General features: G+C 54.0%; 1 protein-coding gene across 6 annotated transcripts in view; it reads right to left on the bottom strand.

The window, feature by feature from the left end:
- The window catches only part of ERGIC1 (endoplasmic reticulum-golgi intermediate compartment 1), an 82,541-nt gene that overhangs the window by 30,601 nt on the left and 37,489 nt on the right, over positions 1–14,451 (bottom strand). For all 6 annotated transcript variants that reach the window (XM_025043094.1, XM_015585323.1, XM_015585322.1 and 3 more), the window contains exons 2-3: positions 9,326–9,387; positions 4,657–4,729 (exon numbers count right to left, since the gene is read on the bottom strand). In XM_025043094.1, coding sequence (XP_024898862.1) covers positions 4,657–4,729; positions 9,326–9,387 — 135 coding nt within the window. The remainder of the gene's footprint in view (positions 1–4,656; positions 4,730–9,325; positions 9,388–14,451) is intronic.

Raw genomic sequence — 14,451 nt, 5'->3', positions numbered from 1 at the left:
CTCACCTCTGCATAAATTTCCGCTAAAGCCAGTTATTAAACACAGAGGTCGCCGACGCTGGGCAGGAATCCGAACTATTCAAGTGCTCTTTCCAAAAGCAAATAAAATTGTTTTCCACAGATGTCAGCACACTCACGCCTCGGCCGAGAATTTCTAGGCCCTCCACTACATCCCACCTCCACTCTGCCCGCCCGTACCTCCCCAGTCCTCTCTCCCTACATGGCCAAGGCTTACCACCACCCCCGTGCTGGCCGCCCGACTCCCCGACGACGCCGTCTGGCGTCCCCCACCTGGAAGGCGCCGCCCACTCCTCCACCAGTGCAGCTGGTCACCTCTCGTTCATTCCGTGCACAGATGCTGTGAGCACGTGCTCTGCACTGGGGAAGCTATCGTCTGGCGGGGGGTGTCAGGTGCTGCCACCCGAGTACCCAAACAATGTCCCCGAATCAGCCCTTCGCAGACACCCAGTCCTGTCCCCACCCCTTCTCCACAGCTGTCACCCCAGGATGCTCAGCCCCTCTGCCTTGGGTCATTGTCCAGCCTCCTCGCTTGGGCCCTGGCCTCTAGGGCCGCCCTGCCCCAAACCCATCTTCATAAGAGGTGAGCTTCCTCAGGCACCGACCCGATCCTGTCACTCTGTGCTCAGAAGCCTTCGGGCCTCCCACTGCTCCATATGACAACTGTGGCTCTCTACCTGGCCTCTGAGAGAGCTGTCCGGCTCCTCCTTCTGGTCAAGCTACCGGCCTCCCTACTATGGGCCTCCTGGGGGAATGTGTGAGGACGTCGGTCAAGGTAACCTCCAAGGTCCCTTTGGGTGGGCGACTGCCTGCTCGGCCGCCTCATCTGGGGAGGGCGCATAAGTCTGACCGAGAGGCCATGGCTCCCGGGAGCCCAGGGCTCCGAAACGCTCTGGGCAGAAAGGGATGGGAAGACAGGCGAGGCTGACGCTCTGGCATCAGACAGACCTGCGTTCGACTCTGGTCCCACCACTTATTAACCTCACTGTGGTCTTAACCTCTCGGTGCCTCAGTTTCCCCAGCTGCAAAGCGAGGCTAACGCCAACAGCAGTGCCTACCTCAAGGGGTTTTGTGATGATTCGACGAGCTGATCATCTCACGGTGCTAACCTGGGTGGCTGCCACCCGGTCGCCTACTACAGATCAGGACTCGAAATGATCGTGAGTTCTATTATGCTACAAATCGTCAATGGAGAATTCCAGTGACTATAGTTTCTTATTCTAAACCCTCATCAGCTTAATTAAGAGCAGCCAGAGCCTGAGCAAAGGCTGGAATGTTCTGTGGCCATGTTCTCTGAGGAAGAGGGGAGGGATTTGCTCCCCTGGAAACTGAGTCCTCAGAGCACCCTGTGGGGCCACTTTCCCAAGGATAATTAATGGCCTGTCCAGGGCCCAGATTAGAGTCCAAACACCCAAACAAACAGGCCTCTCTCCCCCCAGGCCAGGCCAGAATAGCGGCTTATGTCACTGATAACCACAGGCCAGGATTGCAGCGATGTTGATCCAACCAGCGGTGACCTCATTTCCTTGGGTTACAACCCGCAGGGGGTGGGGGACTGACCCACTGTGGTCACACAGCTGCCAGGGAGGGCCGGCCGCCCAGAAAAGGACAAGAATCGTGACCTTTGGTTCTTCCCAAATCGGCTGGGCTTCCCAGACGAGCTTCTCCTGCAGGAAAGACCCCCAAAGAGCAATGCTTTTTCCTTCTGGAGTCTTCTGAAGTGTCCTCGGTCCCCCCGCGCCTGCAGACTCCCTTTGGGCAACTTCTATACCATGGTTATGTGGCAGCAGAGAGAAGCGGGGCACGGTCACTGCAGCGTCACAAATGGAGCCCGGCCCCGACCGGCCTCTCTGCTCATCCCCGCGTCCCTCCCCCTCGCTCCCTCCACTCGCACTGCAAACGGAGCTGCCCTGTTGGCCCAGGGCCGGACACCAGGCGAACACTCCATGAATGGCCCCTCATGGTTTGATTGCTCTCCTCGCCCTCCTCTCTCTTCCTCTCCAGGGACTCGGTGGGACCAGCGTCCAGGATGCCCCCGGGAGCCAGGAAGAGGAAGTCCTGGAGAGGAGCGGGGCCAGGGCGGTGGGAACACTGTGCTCATGGGAAAGGAGAGGGCCCAGCCCTGGGTAAACAGAAGTCGCCCAGGCTTGCCAGGGTGGCCCTTCACCCAGCAGGTGGGGCCTCACCTGCTCCAGGCACAAGCTCTGATGTCAAAACTTACCTGTCTGGGGCCCCCTCACTGTAGGCTGAGCTGACAAAGGGCTTAATAAGCCACCCCTCCAAAGGTCAGTAAGGGGGCCAGGGAGGCCTATTCTGAACTTGAGGGAGGAGACAAAGGAATGAACGTTCACAGAGTGCTTATTATGTGTTGGCAACGAGCGGCCCTACCGCCTTTTTAGTATTAGATGGGGATCAAATATGAAATAAGTAAATGCGCCGAGAGATCTGGATCTATAGCCATTAAAGTATCTCAAGCGTTACAGTGCGCACTTGTCAGGTAAATGCAGGCTTTACCCCGCTTCGCGGGTGTTGTTTTCACAAATGGAAGGTGAGACTCTCCACCGGCAAAATGATTACGACTCGCTTTTCTGTGGTCTGGACCCCAACCTGCAACACCTCCGGGATGCGCCTGCAATCCCGATTCAGCCTCACAGAACAGCGCGCACCTTCTCCGTCTCCTGCTCCGCTTCGTTCTTCCCTTCAGAGGCCTAAGCACGAATCGATATATTCTAGTGTCGTTTGCTCATTGACCGTCTGTGTCCACTGCCGGCATTTTCGGCTCCTTCGAGCATGGAACCACAAAGCGGTGATCAAGGCAGACCTGGCCCCTGACTTCTGGGGCCTCGGGGCCAAGGATGATTCCCACAAACAGACTGCAGTGTACAGGGCCTGGCCCGCACCGTTCCACCTGCTCCATGTTCTACCCTCCCCGCTAGCTCCCTTTGCTCCAGCCACGCCGGCCTGCTGTCTGCTCTTCACATAGACCAGGGAATTCCTGCCTTGGGGCCTTTGCACTTGCTAGTGCCCTGGTGCCAGGGACACGGCCGGGGCTTCTTCCTGTAGCTGTCACATGAGTACTCCTCTCGTCTTGCTCAGAATATGAGGGGCCTGCACGGCGATCCTCCTCCCAGGGAACAGGGTGCAGCCTAGAAAGATTAGCAGGTGCCTGGCACGTAGTAGGTCCTTCATAATGCCAGCAAGTCTCAATCTCTTGCTGATCTCCTTCCTTCCACCTGCAACTCGTGATGGATAACCCCTAGATGCCAATGGCCTAAATGTGCACAGATAGGAAGACATCCAACTCGGACAGGTCATCCCCCATTGGGGGCTCGATGTGTGATGGGGTGAGACACAAAGTCCTTTCTCTGACCCCTGCATGGGTAGGGGTTTGTGCCTTAGGAAGCAGATAAGCTTCCCCAGTGACTTTGATTCACTGTCCCTTGTTTGGCCGGTGACATTGAGACCCAGAGAGGTTCAGCAACAGGCCCAGGCTCACAGAGCAAAGTGGTAATCGAGCAGAGACCAGCCTGGGTCCCTCGAAACCTTGTCCAGTGCTCTTTCTACCCCTGGCTGAGGCCTCCTGGGCTTTGGTGCCATCAGGGGTCAAACCAGGTTCAGAGGGACAGGGCAAACCCTCCCGCACCAGTGAAGGGTGGGGAGCCATATCCAGAAACAAGTTAGGGGTCAGAGAGAGACTGGCAGGCTGCGGGAGCCCCCTCCGAACCGCAGACTGTGGGCAAGCCCCGTTGCCTCTCTGAGCCTCAGTTTCCTCATCTGTAAAGAGGACAACTGCCTCGCTGGCCATCTGTTAACGCTTACACGGCAACGAGGCCCATCTCGGCTCAGCACGTTTTCAGGGTCCTGTTGTCTTGAGCTTGAGAGGGAGGCAAAGGAAACCAATAAATTCCATTGAGTGCAAAAGAAAATTCCAGTGTTGATCAGCGGGGCGAGCGGCCAGGGCTCTGCCCCGTGATGACTTTCTGGGCTGTAAACATGGAAACTAAGAGGCCTGGAAGCCTCAAGCCTGTGGCCAAGGCAGGAAGCTCCTGGGTCTGATTCCATCTCAGAGGGGCGTCCGATGAGGCCGCGACTGAATAATTCCAATGGCATCTGTGTTAAACGCGGCCCAGAACATTCACTAGGAACCAGGGATGGACTCACAATGCGTCAGCTGCTGCCAGGAAGCCTACACGGCTTCCTCGCTGTGCAATGTGGGCCTGGGAACGGGCAGGGGGCTCAGCGAGGGGGCCGGGCTCTGATGTCAGTGACCTCGCCCCCTCGGGTAGGAAGCTGCAGGCTCCTCTGAACTCTCCCGGCTTTCACATCCCACGACCCCGTGATGAGTCAGAGGAGGGGAGAAAGCCCCCCGGCAGAACAGAGGGATGGCAAAGAGCGTAAATGATTTCTGTTCATCTGGAGACCCGGGACCCCTCCCCTCAGTCCCCACAGAACCCTGGTTTCCTCTTCGGCTTTAACAAGGCGGCATCCCCGTTTGCTCCGACTTTAAAAACCTTTCAAGAGGCAGAGGAGTGGCCCACGCCACGAGCTTGGGAATGGGGCGTTGGAAGGTTCAGAGGGTTCTCTCCGCTTTAAAGCCCTCCCTGTCTCTGGAATGCGCCAAGGTGGGGGTGGGACTTACACTTCCGTCGTTAAGAATCCAGTGAGCTCTGAGAGGAAGAGGAACAGGATGAAGACGCAGCAGCAGATGGAGACTGGAAGAAACAGCGGGGACGCACGTTAGGGGCGCAGGGCAGGGGTGCTGGCGGGCCACCCCCTCCCCTCCCCTCCTCTCCCCTCCCCTCCCCTCCCTCTGCTCTCGGAGAAAAGTTGCTTCGAGGGAGGGGGAGGGGCTCCCCATCCGCACACCCTCAAAGCCCCTTCCTACCTACTCTTGGCCTTGATATGAAGCAACCCCGTTCCTGGGAAGGTGGGCCACCTTGGGTCTTGATCTGACCCTCCTGTGTGGACTGATCCTCCCCCCACCTAACACACACGAATAGAGGCTGCAAAGTGGTGGCCCCCAAAAGAGAACTGGAACCAGTGCATTCCACAGCCAATGCCCTGAGAAAAGGAACCCCAAGAGCTCGGGCTCCAAGTGAAGGGCGGGCCGAGGACACCCCCAGAGTCCCCACCCAGCTGCCAAAACCACACCAAGACATAGGGGATACTAGACTCACTCCCCAATTCCTCCAAACCTTGAGAAAGAAGCACAGGGCAGCATTAAAAAGTTTTACTTTTCTTTGGGAAAGAGATCATACATGCGCATGAGGAGAAACGTACTCAGGCGGCATCAAAAGGCAGCCTGTGTGAGCCCCTTCCTCGTTCCTGACCCACAGCCCCCCACCCCGGGGACCGCCCTCCTAGTCCTGTGTCCTTCCACGGGCATCTGAGCATAAACGTAGATCCCTTTTTACATTTTCTAAGCAAACGGCAGCATAATGCATACATCCTTCCAGCCAGCGCTTTGCTCACTCAGCAATCTACGTCCAAGCAGGTATCACGTCAATTTGTACAAAGTGGCCATGCTTGTCTGTTTTTATGGCATAGCGATGAATTTCAAATGTCTTCTCCGGCAGCTGAGAGAATCCACTGCAGGAGCCCAGCTGCCAATCCGAGCTTCCCAGTTTCTGCCCCTCCCCCTTTTCACCTGCCAACCAGTCCTGGAAAAGAACCCCACCAAGCGGGCCAGACGCCCTCACCCGAAACCTGAACGGCACCACATCACGTAGGACTCACACTTCAGAACCATTTTCACGCCTCCCGCCCTAGCAACACACGGGATACTGCGATGATGGACAAGGACAAAATAAGGAAGTGTTTTTGAAGGTCAGCACTGACTTAGACCAGTCCAAGTCTTTTAGCTGCCTTCCTTGCCCCAAGCCTGCAAACGAGCCCCCAAGGTCTCACTCTGTCCAGATCGGAGGTGGAGGGACAGGGCTGGCAAGGCCCCTTTCTGGAACCTGTGTGCTTTGTTCAAAGCCAGGACAAAGCCTGGTCGACCCGGGCAGGGGGCCACGACGAGCACCGAGTCTGCCCAGCTGAAACCCAAGTGTCCAACGGCCCTGATCACATGGGCTGCGTCTGGTCCCTCACCCCTGTCCCCACACTGAGAGGATAGAGATGGAGTCTCAGAATCACTGTGGCCTGGGGGTCTAGCACGGTGCCTAGCTCGGAGAAAGTGAGAGATAAATATTTGCTGAATGAATGCATGAAAAATGCAAAGGCAGGTGGCAAGTTTTTCAGCCAGCAAGACCTCTGATACTGAGGAGGATTTTTCAATCCATGTTTGGGCAAGACGCGAAGGCTCTCTGCCTCCAGACTCCTGAGACTGACTCAGGCACCGGACGGCAGGAATGAAGCCCCAGGAGAATGCTTATGAGTGGGCAATGTGACACAGCCAGCAAAGGGGGCACTGGACTAAAGACCCAGACTCCAGGAAGCCAACGAATTTGGTCCAAGGCCACACGGCTGCTTAAGCTGAGGCGTAAAATCCAAACCTGACCTGTGAGTCTCCAGCGCCTTTGCCAGTTCCTTCAATTAATAGCGCTTCTCACGACATAATGAAACGCTGTGTTTCTGTGTCTGCTCCTCCAGGACAAAGGCCAAAGCCCATTCATCAACACGGTCCCAGTACTTGGTTAATAAACATTTGTGCACCGAACGGCAGCTGAGAGCCGGCTTCCCAGGCCTCTCGTGTGAGGGGATGTGCTGCCATGCACGCCGTGGCTGGGGCTGCAAACCAGGCCGTCTCCTGAGGGCCATTTGGCAGCATCTTCCAAATTTGACCACACACGTGCCCTTCGACCCAGTACTTTCTCTTCTAGGAAAGTTACCTTAACAGAAGTAACCGTACGAGGGTGTCTGTAATAGCAGTACATGACAAACAGAAATGTCCGCCCTCGGCAGGCTGGTTACATAAACCGTGGGTCACCCGCATAATGAAATATGACACAGCTGGAAAGAAGAACGTGGGGACCGATTAAGGGCTGGCACGAAGGTGTCCGGGACATATGGGCTGAACAAAGGGCAGGGAAGACAGTACGCATGGCATGCGCCCGTCTTTGCTTAAACAAAGATACGGGTATATCAAAGCCAGAATACATATATTTTTAATTCTAGAAGGATACACTCCTGGTCGTTAAACATACTTGACAGGAAGGGATTGTAGGGGACCAAGAACAGGTTTGAGCTGTAAGTTGGTGGGAGACGGGACAGGAAGCCTCACGGAATTCTTTGGACCCCGGTTCATAAACTAGTTGAACAGATGGAAGAACAAACTCCTTTCCTCTCATGTCCCCCAAATATCCTGTCTGTGGGGATCAAGGCACAAAGTGTCACAATTTCTGTGGTCACAGACACTCTTGGGCTGTGGACTCCAGGGAGATGGTGATAAGGAGTGTGTGTCATCCATGCGCCGAGGACTTAGCACATATGCCGCACTTGACAGGCATGATGTCCTTTATTCCCTAGAAACTGAGACTCAGAGAGGTAAAGTGACTTGACCAAGGTCACCCAGCTGCTAAGCGGGAGAATGAACCCAGCTCTGCTGGACCTCAGAGCCTGTGGGGCCAACAGCTTGACACCTGGCTGCTCTGTTCCCAGGGATGTGGAGACCCAGGACTCGAGACAGCATCCGCAGCTTCCAGGAGCCGAGCTGGAGGGAGGGAGAGCCGGGCAGGGCCGGGCAGAGCGGGGTGATTCCCAAGGTCATCCCCCTACCTGACAATGGCCTACCTTGGGAGGGCAGGGGAGATTCCGGCCTGACTGCCCAGCTCAGGGGACCATCTGTAGGGAGGGTCCCGCTCCCACACCAAGCACTGGAGAGGCCAGGGGGTGCGTCCCAGCCCTGGCTCTACTTTGCGAGCTGAGAAACTTCAGACAAGTCACTTCACCTCTCTGAGCCCATCTTCTCATCCAGAAAACGAGGTTAAGTCACTCCCGCTTACATGACATTTTTGGTTTGTTTTTATTTTTCCTAAAGAAACTTTTTATTATGGGGTAATAACAGATACAAAGACGGTACAGAAAGTTCCCTTATACCCTTCCCCCAGCTTCCCCTTATCTTGGCATCTTACATAACCCTGGTGTATTTGTCATAAGGGAGAAACTGACACAGTACAATACTATTACTAAGCTATGGACTTATTTAGATGGCCGGTCTCCCCATTAATGCCCTTTTTCTGTTCCAGGAACCAATCCGGGGCCCCACTTTATATTCGCTCATCACGTGTCCTGAGTCTTGAAGCTGTGACAGCTCCTCGGTCTTTCCTGGGTTTTCGAGACCTGTCCTAGTCAGGTGTCCCGCGGCCTGCTCCGCAGTCTGGGGCGGTCTGATGTCCTCTTATGATTAGACTGGACTGCGGCCTGGGGGACGAGCTCATGGAGGTCAAGTGCCCTTCCCATCACATCTCATTGGGATGTGACACCCACATCACACGTCATGGGTCGATGCCAACCGTCATCGCCCAGCGAAGGTGCTATTTGCCCAGCCAAGTGACTGTGACTATTTCTTTTCCACTCTCTTCTCTTTCGAAGCGAGTCACTAAGTCCAGCCCACACGCCAGGAGAGGAGACTTGAGCTCTAGCTCCCGGACAGGGAAGGATTCGCATACAGTGTTTGAAATTCTTCTGTAAGGAAGAGGCACCCTTTCTCCCCCCTCCATTTAGATCAGTATGGACTCATGAACCTTCTTCTTAATTCGCTGGCTTAGAAGTCAATAATGCCATTATTGTTCTGTTGTTCCAACTGCCCCAGGGTTGTTCTTTGGTCCCTTCCATGCCGGTCCCTCTGTTCTGCTGACCCATTTCCCCCTCCCCTCCGGGCACGTCTTTGCATAATGCATTCCAAACTTATTTTGTACCCTTCTTGCCTAGCCCTGGAATCAGCCATTTCTCCAAGGAGCCCTGGGTCCTTTGATCGAAGAATGGCTTTTAGAAACCAAAATCTGGGTGAGATTATTATTTTTTTAATGGTTAAAAAACATACGTCGAACACACAAATGGTTTAAAAGGTATAAAGAGAAAAGAAGGTCTCTCCCTGGTCCCCAAATCCTTGTTTCTTCTCCCAGGGCAGCTACTACGGGCCGTCTCTCATGTGTCCTCCCAGAAACAGATGCCGCCTGTGCATACGGGTTACGGTGAGGACACAGATGAAACGAGGAACTGGACGAAGGGCCTGGAGAGATGCCCTTCCCTCCTGCTGGCTCTCCTTTCCTGCCTGGCCCAGCAGCTCTTCACGGGGATGGAGGGCCCTGGTGTCGGGGCTGGGGAAGGGGTGAGGGGCAACGGTGACAAGGGAGGCTACTCACTAATGGCTCCGGTGTACGTCGGCTGGGTAAGGTCCTTGGGCACCTTCCTGTAGATGTCAAACCTGCAGAGAGCAAAGGGGACAGGAGTGAGGGGGGCGTAAAGGGTGGGTCTCAGGAGAAATGGTGCTGGCTGGAGTGCCACGTGGCTTGGCAAGAACCAGCTCCTCCAAGAGGCCTTTGGGACAGACACCCCCTCCGATGAGACCGCCACCCCCTCACACACTGCCCTCACCCTTGTCACACTTCCTAGTGACACTTAGAGCGCCCAAGAGGACCTTGACGAGCGTCACTTGTTTACGTTCCTCGGTTGGTCTCCTTGCCTCAGGATGTCACTCCCATGAGGGCAGGAGCCTGGTGAGGTTTGGTCCCCTGCCCCGTCCCAGACCTAGCGAGGCCCTGCCGCGTAGTAGGCCCTCAATAGGCATTTATGGAACAAACTGAACCCCCGGGTCCCAGGTTTCTCCGACGCCGACGGGAACGGGGAAAGGCACTCCCCTGAGTTCTGGAGGGCACTGCCCCAGTCCTGACCGCGTCACCTCTCCACCCCCTCTTCCCTTTCCGCCTCCACCTCACCCTCCTGTTTCCACTCCCGCCTCCCCGGCTCCTGAGGCCTGCTTCTTAGAGAGTCTCCTCAACTCCACGGCACCAAGTTCACAGCCAGTCCTGCCTTGGGGCCACAGCATCAGCCCGTGACGGTCACGTTTAACGTGGGTTTCTGCCCCAGACACGGAGCAGGCTCTTTCTTTTGTAGGGATCCCGTCAGAGCAGACAGGGGTCGTGGTGTGTGGTGGGAGGATCTGGGGGTTCTGGAGTCAGACAGACTCCATGGGGTTCAATCTGGCCCTCTGTTTAATAAGAGGTAAGGCCCTGCATCAGACCGCCCTGGGTTCGAATCTTGGCCGGTCTTCTTCTTCTCTGTGTGACTTTAGAAAAACGACTTCCTCTCTCTGAGCTTCAGTTCCCTCATCTGTAAAAATGGGGCTACTACTCCCAGACCCCAACAGGCTCCTGAGAGGACTGAGGGGAATAAACGTCTGGCAGATTCAACACGAGAGCATTCACCGAGGAGGCTCCTCATGCCCTTGGCTTTCTCCCCTGCCCTTGACTCTGAGCAGACAGCTCTCATAAAGCAAGTTCGGCCCATGAGCTCTAAGTGCACACACAACGTTCCCAGGCCCTTCAGCAGAGCCTGGCTCGGAGAAGCACGGCTGCTGTGGCCCTGGGGGTGACGAGGCTACATGTGGTTCCCCTTTGGTGACTTCAGTGATGGGGAAACAGTGTTGGCGCCCTGCTAGCTCAGTGCAATGACGTAGAAGTATCGCGTCAGATCTGATGCCCGACTCCTGTGCGCTCGCTCAAGCAGCAGGGGAAACATGCTCGGTTTCCTAAGACCTCGGGGCAGAAACGAGTTTCAAAGTGCCACTCACTTTCCCTCCTGCCAGCTCAGACAGGTGCTTGGGCCCCTGAGGTCACTAGAAATGGGGTCTGGGAGTGTGGTTGTGGGGGGTCCATGGGACTCAACAATCCATACCTACTCACCTCCCTTATTCTGAACACACTGACCCCTTCCCTGATAGAGGCATATGAGAGGTAAGAGCAGGTACTGCAGTCAGCCCAAATGTGACTCAAATGTGACTCAAATGTGACTCCGCCACTGTGTGACCCTGCATATGTCACTTATTTAACTCCTCTATACCTCCGTTCCTTCATCTGTAAAATGGGCAACCACAATATCTCACAGCAGAGGGGTTAGGGACAAATGACTGAGAGCACACAAAGCACTTAGAACAGTGCCCAGGGCCCAGGAAGTGTCGTTTGAGTATTGCTATTATTAACCCTCATTTGACGGACACTTATGAGCACCTACTATGTGCTGGGCCTCTGTTGGGCACTAGGATGTGGGGCTAAAATCGGCGCTATAGGCCTGTCTTTCAGCAGCAGAGACAAAGGAAATGGAAAGAGAAAGCAGCGGTACGCCATCATGGGGTCAGCTGGGGGCCTCGGAGAACCCGGCAGGGCGCCTGGGGGAAGCTGCGATGCTTCCCACGGGAGGTGACATCTGAACGGGGCGGGAGGATGGCAGGAAGGACGAGTGCAGGCCAAGAGGAGCCCAGGTGGCGAGAAGAGCAGTAGAGGCCAAGGGCAGGGTCGGTTCCCATGTGCTGGAGGCAGCGTCCATTGCACGAGGTGCTGGGAGGGGACTGAAGGGATTGGCCCCCCCCCCAGAGAGGTGGGTAGGGCTGACCATCTGGCTTCCTGGTCCAGTTCATACCAGTCACCACCCAGGGCCCAAAGGCAGAAACTGGGCCACATAGTTTAAAAACTACATGAATCATCATTTCAAAACTGAGAGTTTTATGGGAAGTCTGAGGCCGCTCAGGGTGATGAGGAGGTGGCGGCACAGGGCAGAGTGTCAGGGTGAGGAGGGAGAGATGGCAGATTGTCACACACGGGAGGACTGATCGAATAAGTAAATACCGTGAGGATGATGCGGGTCAGGTGCCACTGTCAGGGAAGGGAGGGATGTGTGGAGAAAAAAGCAGAATACAACCTGTGGTGGCGAGTGGGTACGGAGGAATCCCCACGAACTCATGATTTTCGACATGCACAAATACGGAAATACCAACGTGGGTGTGTACACGCATCATATAGACATCGATTTCCCAGGGACAGTGACAGCCACATAATCATGGGCACATCTGGCACTCAAATTAGGGCTTCTAAATATCATTCTTTCCTTAAAAGCAGCAGCTCCTTGGAGAAATGGCTAATTCCAAAGTTGGGCAGGGAAAATACAAGATGAACTTGATGAACAAGATGAACTCGGAGTATCATCTTCTGTCAGAAAGCAAGATGAGTATTTAAAGAATGATGGGAACATGTCAAAAGGATAAGCCAGCTTAAAGGGGCTCCCACTGGCCAAGAAAGGACAGTGTCAAGATTAAAATCAACAATTACAGTAATAGATTGTAACCCGTTGTATAAAACCAGAAGCCAAGAATGTATATAGATATGAGTAAAGAAATGAATACATCAGAAGTATCTTCGAAGTACCTCCCCACAAAATCCTTACTCATTACAAAAGGAAAAAACAGTAACTTTACAGAGAAGAAACTAGGCAGACATCATCGTAACCAAGTGACCAAGTGAGTGTCACCAGTAAGGAGATATGTCACGTGTCTCCTGATATCACTCCTGCGGGGATCTTGCTTCGAATTTACAAGCTCGAATGAATCATAACAACAAACCAACCCAAACTGAGGGTCGTGCTACAAAATGACGGGCATTTGTCACAAGTCTGAAGGTCATAAAGGCCAGTAAAGATGAAATAAAAAACTGTCCGAGATCGGAGGAGGCGAAAGGGACATGCCAACCCAATCATATGGGATGTCTTGGATCAGAAAAAGGGCACCAATGACAAGTGATGGCATTTGAATTAGATGTGTAGATTAGTGAATAACACCGTACGGTGTTCTTTTCCTGGTTTCGATACTAGTATTTGGTTATGTAAGATGTTAACATTTGGGGAAATTTGAGTAAAGTGCACATGGAAAGTTTTCGTATTATGTTTGCAAAAAAAATTTTTTTTTGTAAGTCTGAAATTATTTCAAAAGGAAAAGCCAAAAAAAAAAATTAATTTAATGGAAAAATTTTAAACCTTTTTAAGGAGGAGAGTTCATGGAAAAATCCCATCCAGCCTGCTTTCTTCACGCATGCCTGGTCCCCGCTAGGCATCTGAATTTGAAGAGCTAGCCTGACGAATGTTTGCTGAGTGTGCTGGGTGTCAGGTAGGCTATGCCTTCGTTGGGAGTGAGGAGAGGGAGGAAGGCCGAGTGAACAAAGGTCTAAGAGAGGAGGTTAGACCTGGACCAAACCACAGGAGGCAATGGCAGTCAAAGGAGGGAGGTGCTTCGGAGAGAGGGAACCCTGCGACACCAAGATGGCTGCCAGCTCGTGCCGGGCTCTTTTACAAACGTGTGTGAATTTAATTCTCACCACCACCCAGGCCGATGCTGAGATCCCATTTTCCCAAGGAGGAGACTAAGGCTCGGCCATAAGCTACCTGCTCAGAGTCACCAACCCCACGGTTCGCAGAGCTGGGATTCAGATGCAGGTCTGACCGAGTGCGTGCTTGTGGGAATCAGGTTAGAGCTCGATTATTGGTAAATTAGAGTCTTGAGATTTTGTTCACGTGCTTTTCCAAAGATGCTGCCTCAGAGCAAGTGAGAATCTCCTGGAAGACAGGAACGGGTTCAAAACACTAATTCATTCGACGGATATCTACTACGTATCTACCAAGTACTGACGAAGCAACGCCGGCAGCGTTCCGGATGGTGGGAACACGAAAGTGGCCAAGGCAGACAGGGCTCCTGCCCTCATGAAGCTGCCAGTCTAGGGGCCCTGTTTTGGGGGTCACCTAAACAGAAGGTTCTCTAATGATGATCCCAGTCCCATGCCCTAAGTCCAAGCGGGAGAGTGTAAAGGGAGAGCTGAAAAAGACCCCGGGTTCAGAGCTGACCGCAAGCCAAGTTGAGTCAGCAGTGAATGTTACGGAGAGAACGGGCCACCGGGAGGGTGGTGAGAACCCAGGCATGTGACAGGCCAGGAAGTGAGCCGTCCTCTTTGGCTTACATTAGTCAGCCCCTCGCTGCGGTGATGGGGTGATGAGAATAGCTGTGGCCACTCACTGTCAAGAGAATGTGGCCGAAAGGGCAAGAAGAATGGGGGAGGGAGGAGGAATGTTTAGTGTGTACCCAGTGTGTGCCAGGCTCGTGCGAGGCCCTTGGCCAGCATGTTCTCATCCAATCCTCTCAGCCAACCTGATCGTTAGAGACTGTTAAGCCACTTTACAGATGACAGGAGCCCTGCCTGCCTTGACCACTTTCATTTTTCCGGAGAGGCCGGTGACTTGGCTAAGCTCACACACCTATGAGGTGCCACAGAAAGGATCTGAATCCGGGCCTGATTAGGTTCTTGCTGCTTTTCCCAGCAATGTGGGGACAAACCGGGACCACTGGGTGGAAAAGACTTCTTAGGAAGAAAGGCTGAAGAACTGGAATCGCTTAGCCTTGAACAGAGCGCGCTAAAAAACGGACCCTTTATGGCTGGCGAATACAAAAATGCTC

Source organism: Pteropus alecto, unplaced genomic scaffold (assembly GCF_000325575.1).
Source record: "Pteropus alecto unplaced genomic scaffold, ASM32557v1 scaffold40, whole genome shotgun sequence".
In the NCBI taxonomy this organism is placed as follows: Eukaryota; Metazoa; Chordata; class Mammalia; order Chiroptera; family Pteropodidae; genus Pteropus; species Pteropus alecto.
The sequence above is the reverse complement of the archived record's forward strand: the minus strand, read 5'-3'. Positions and strand labels throughout refer to the sequence as shown.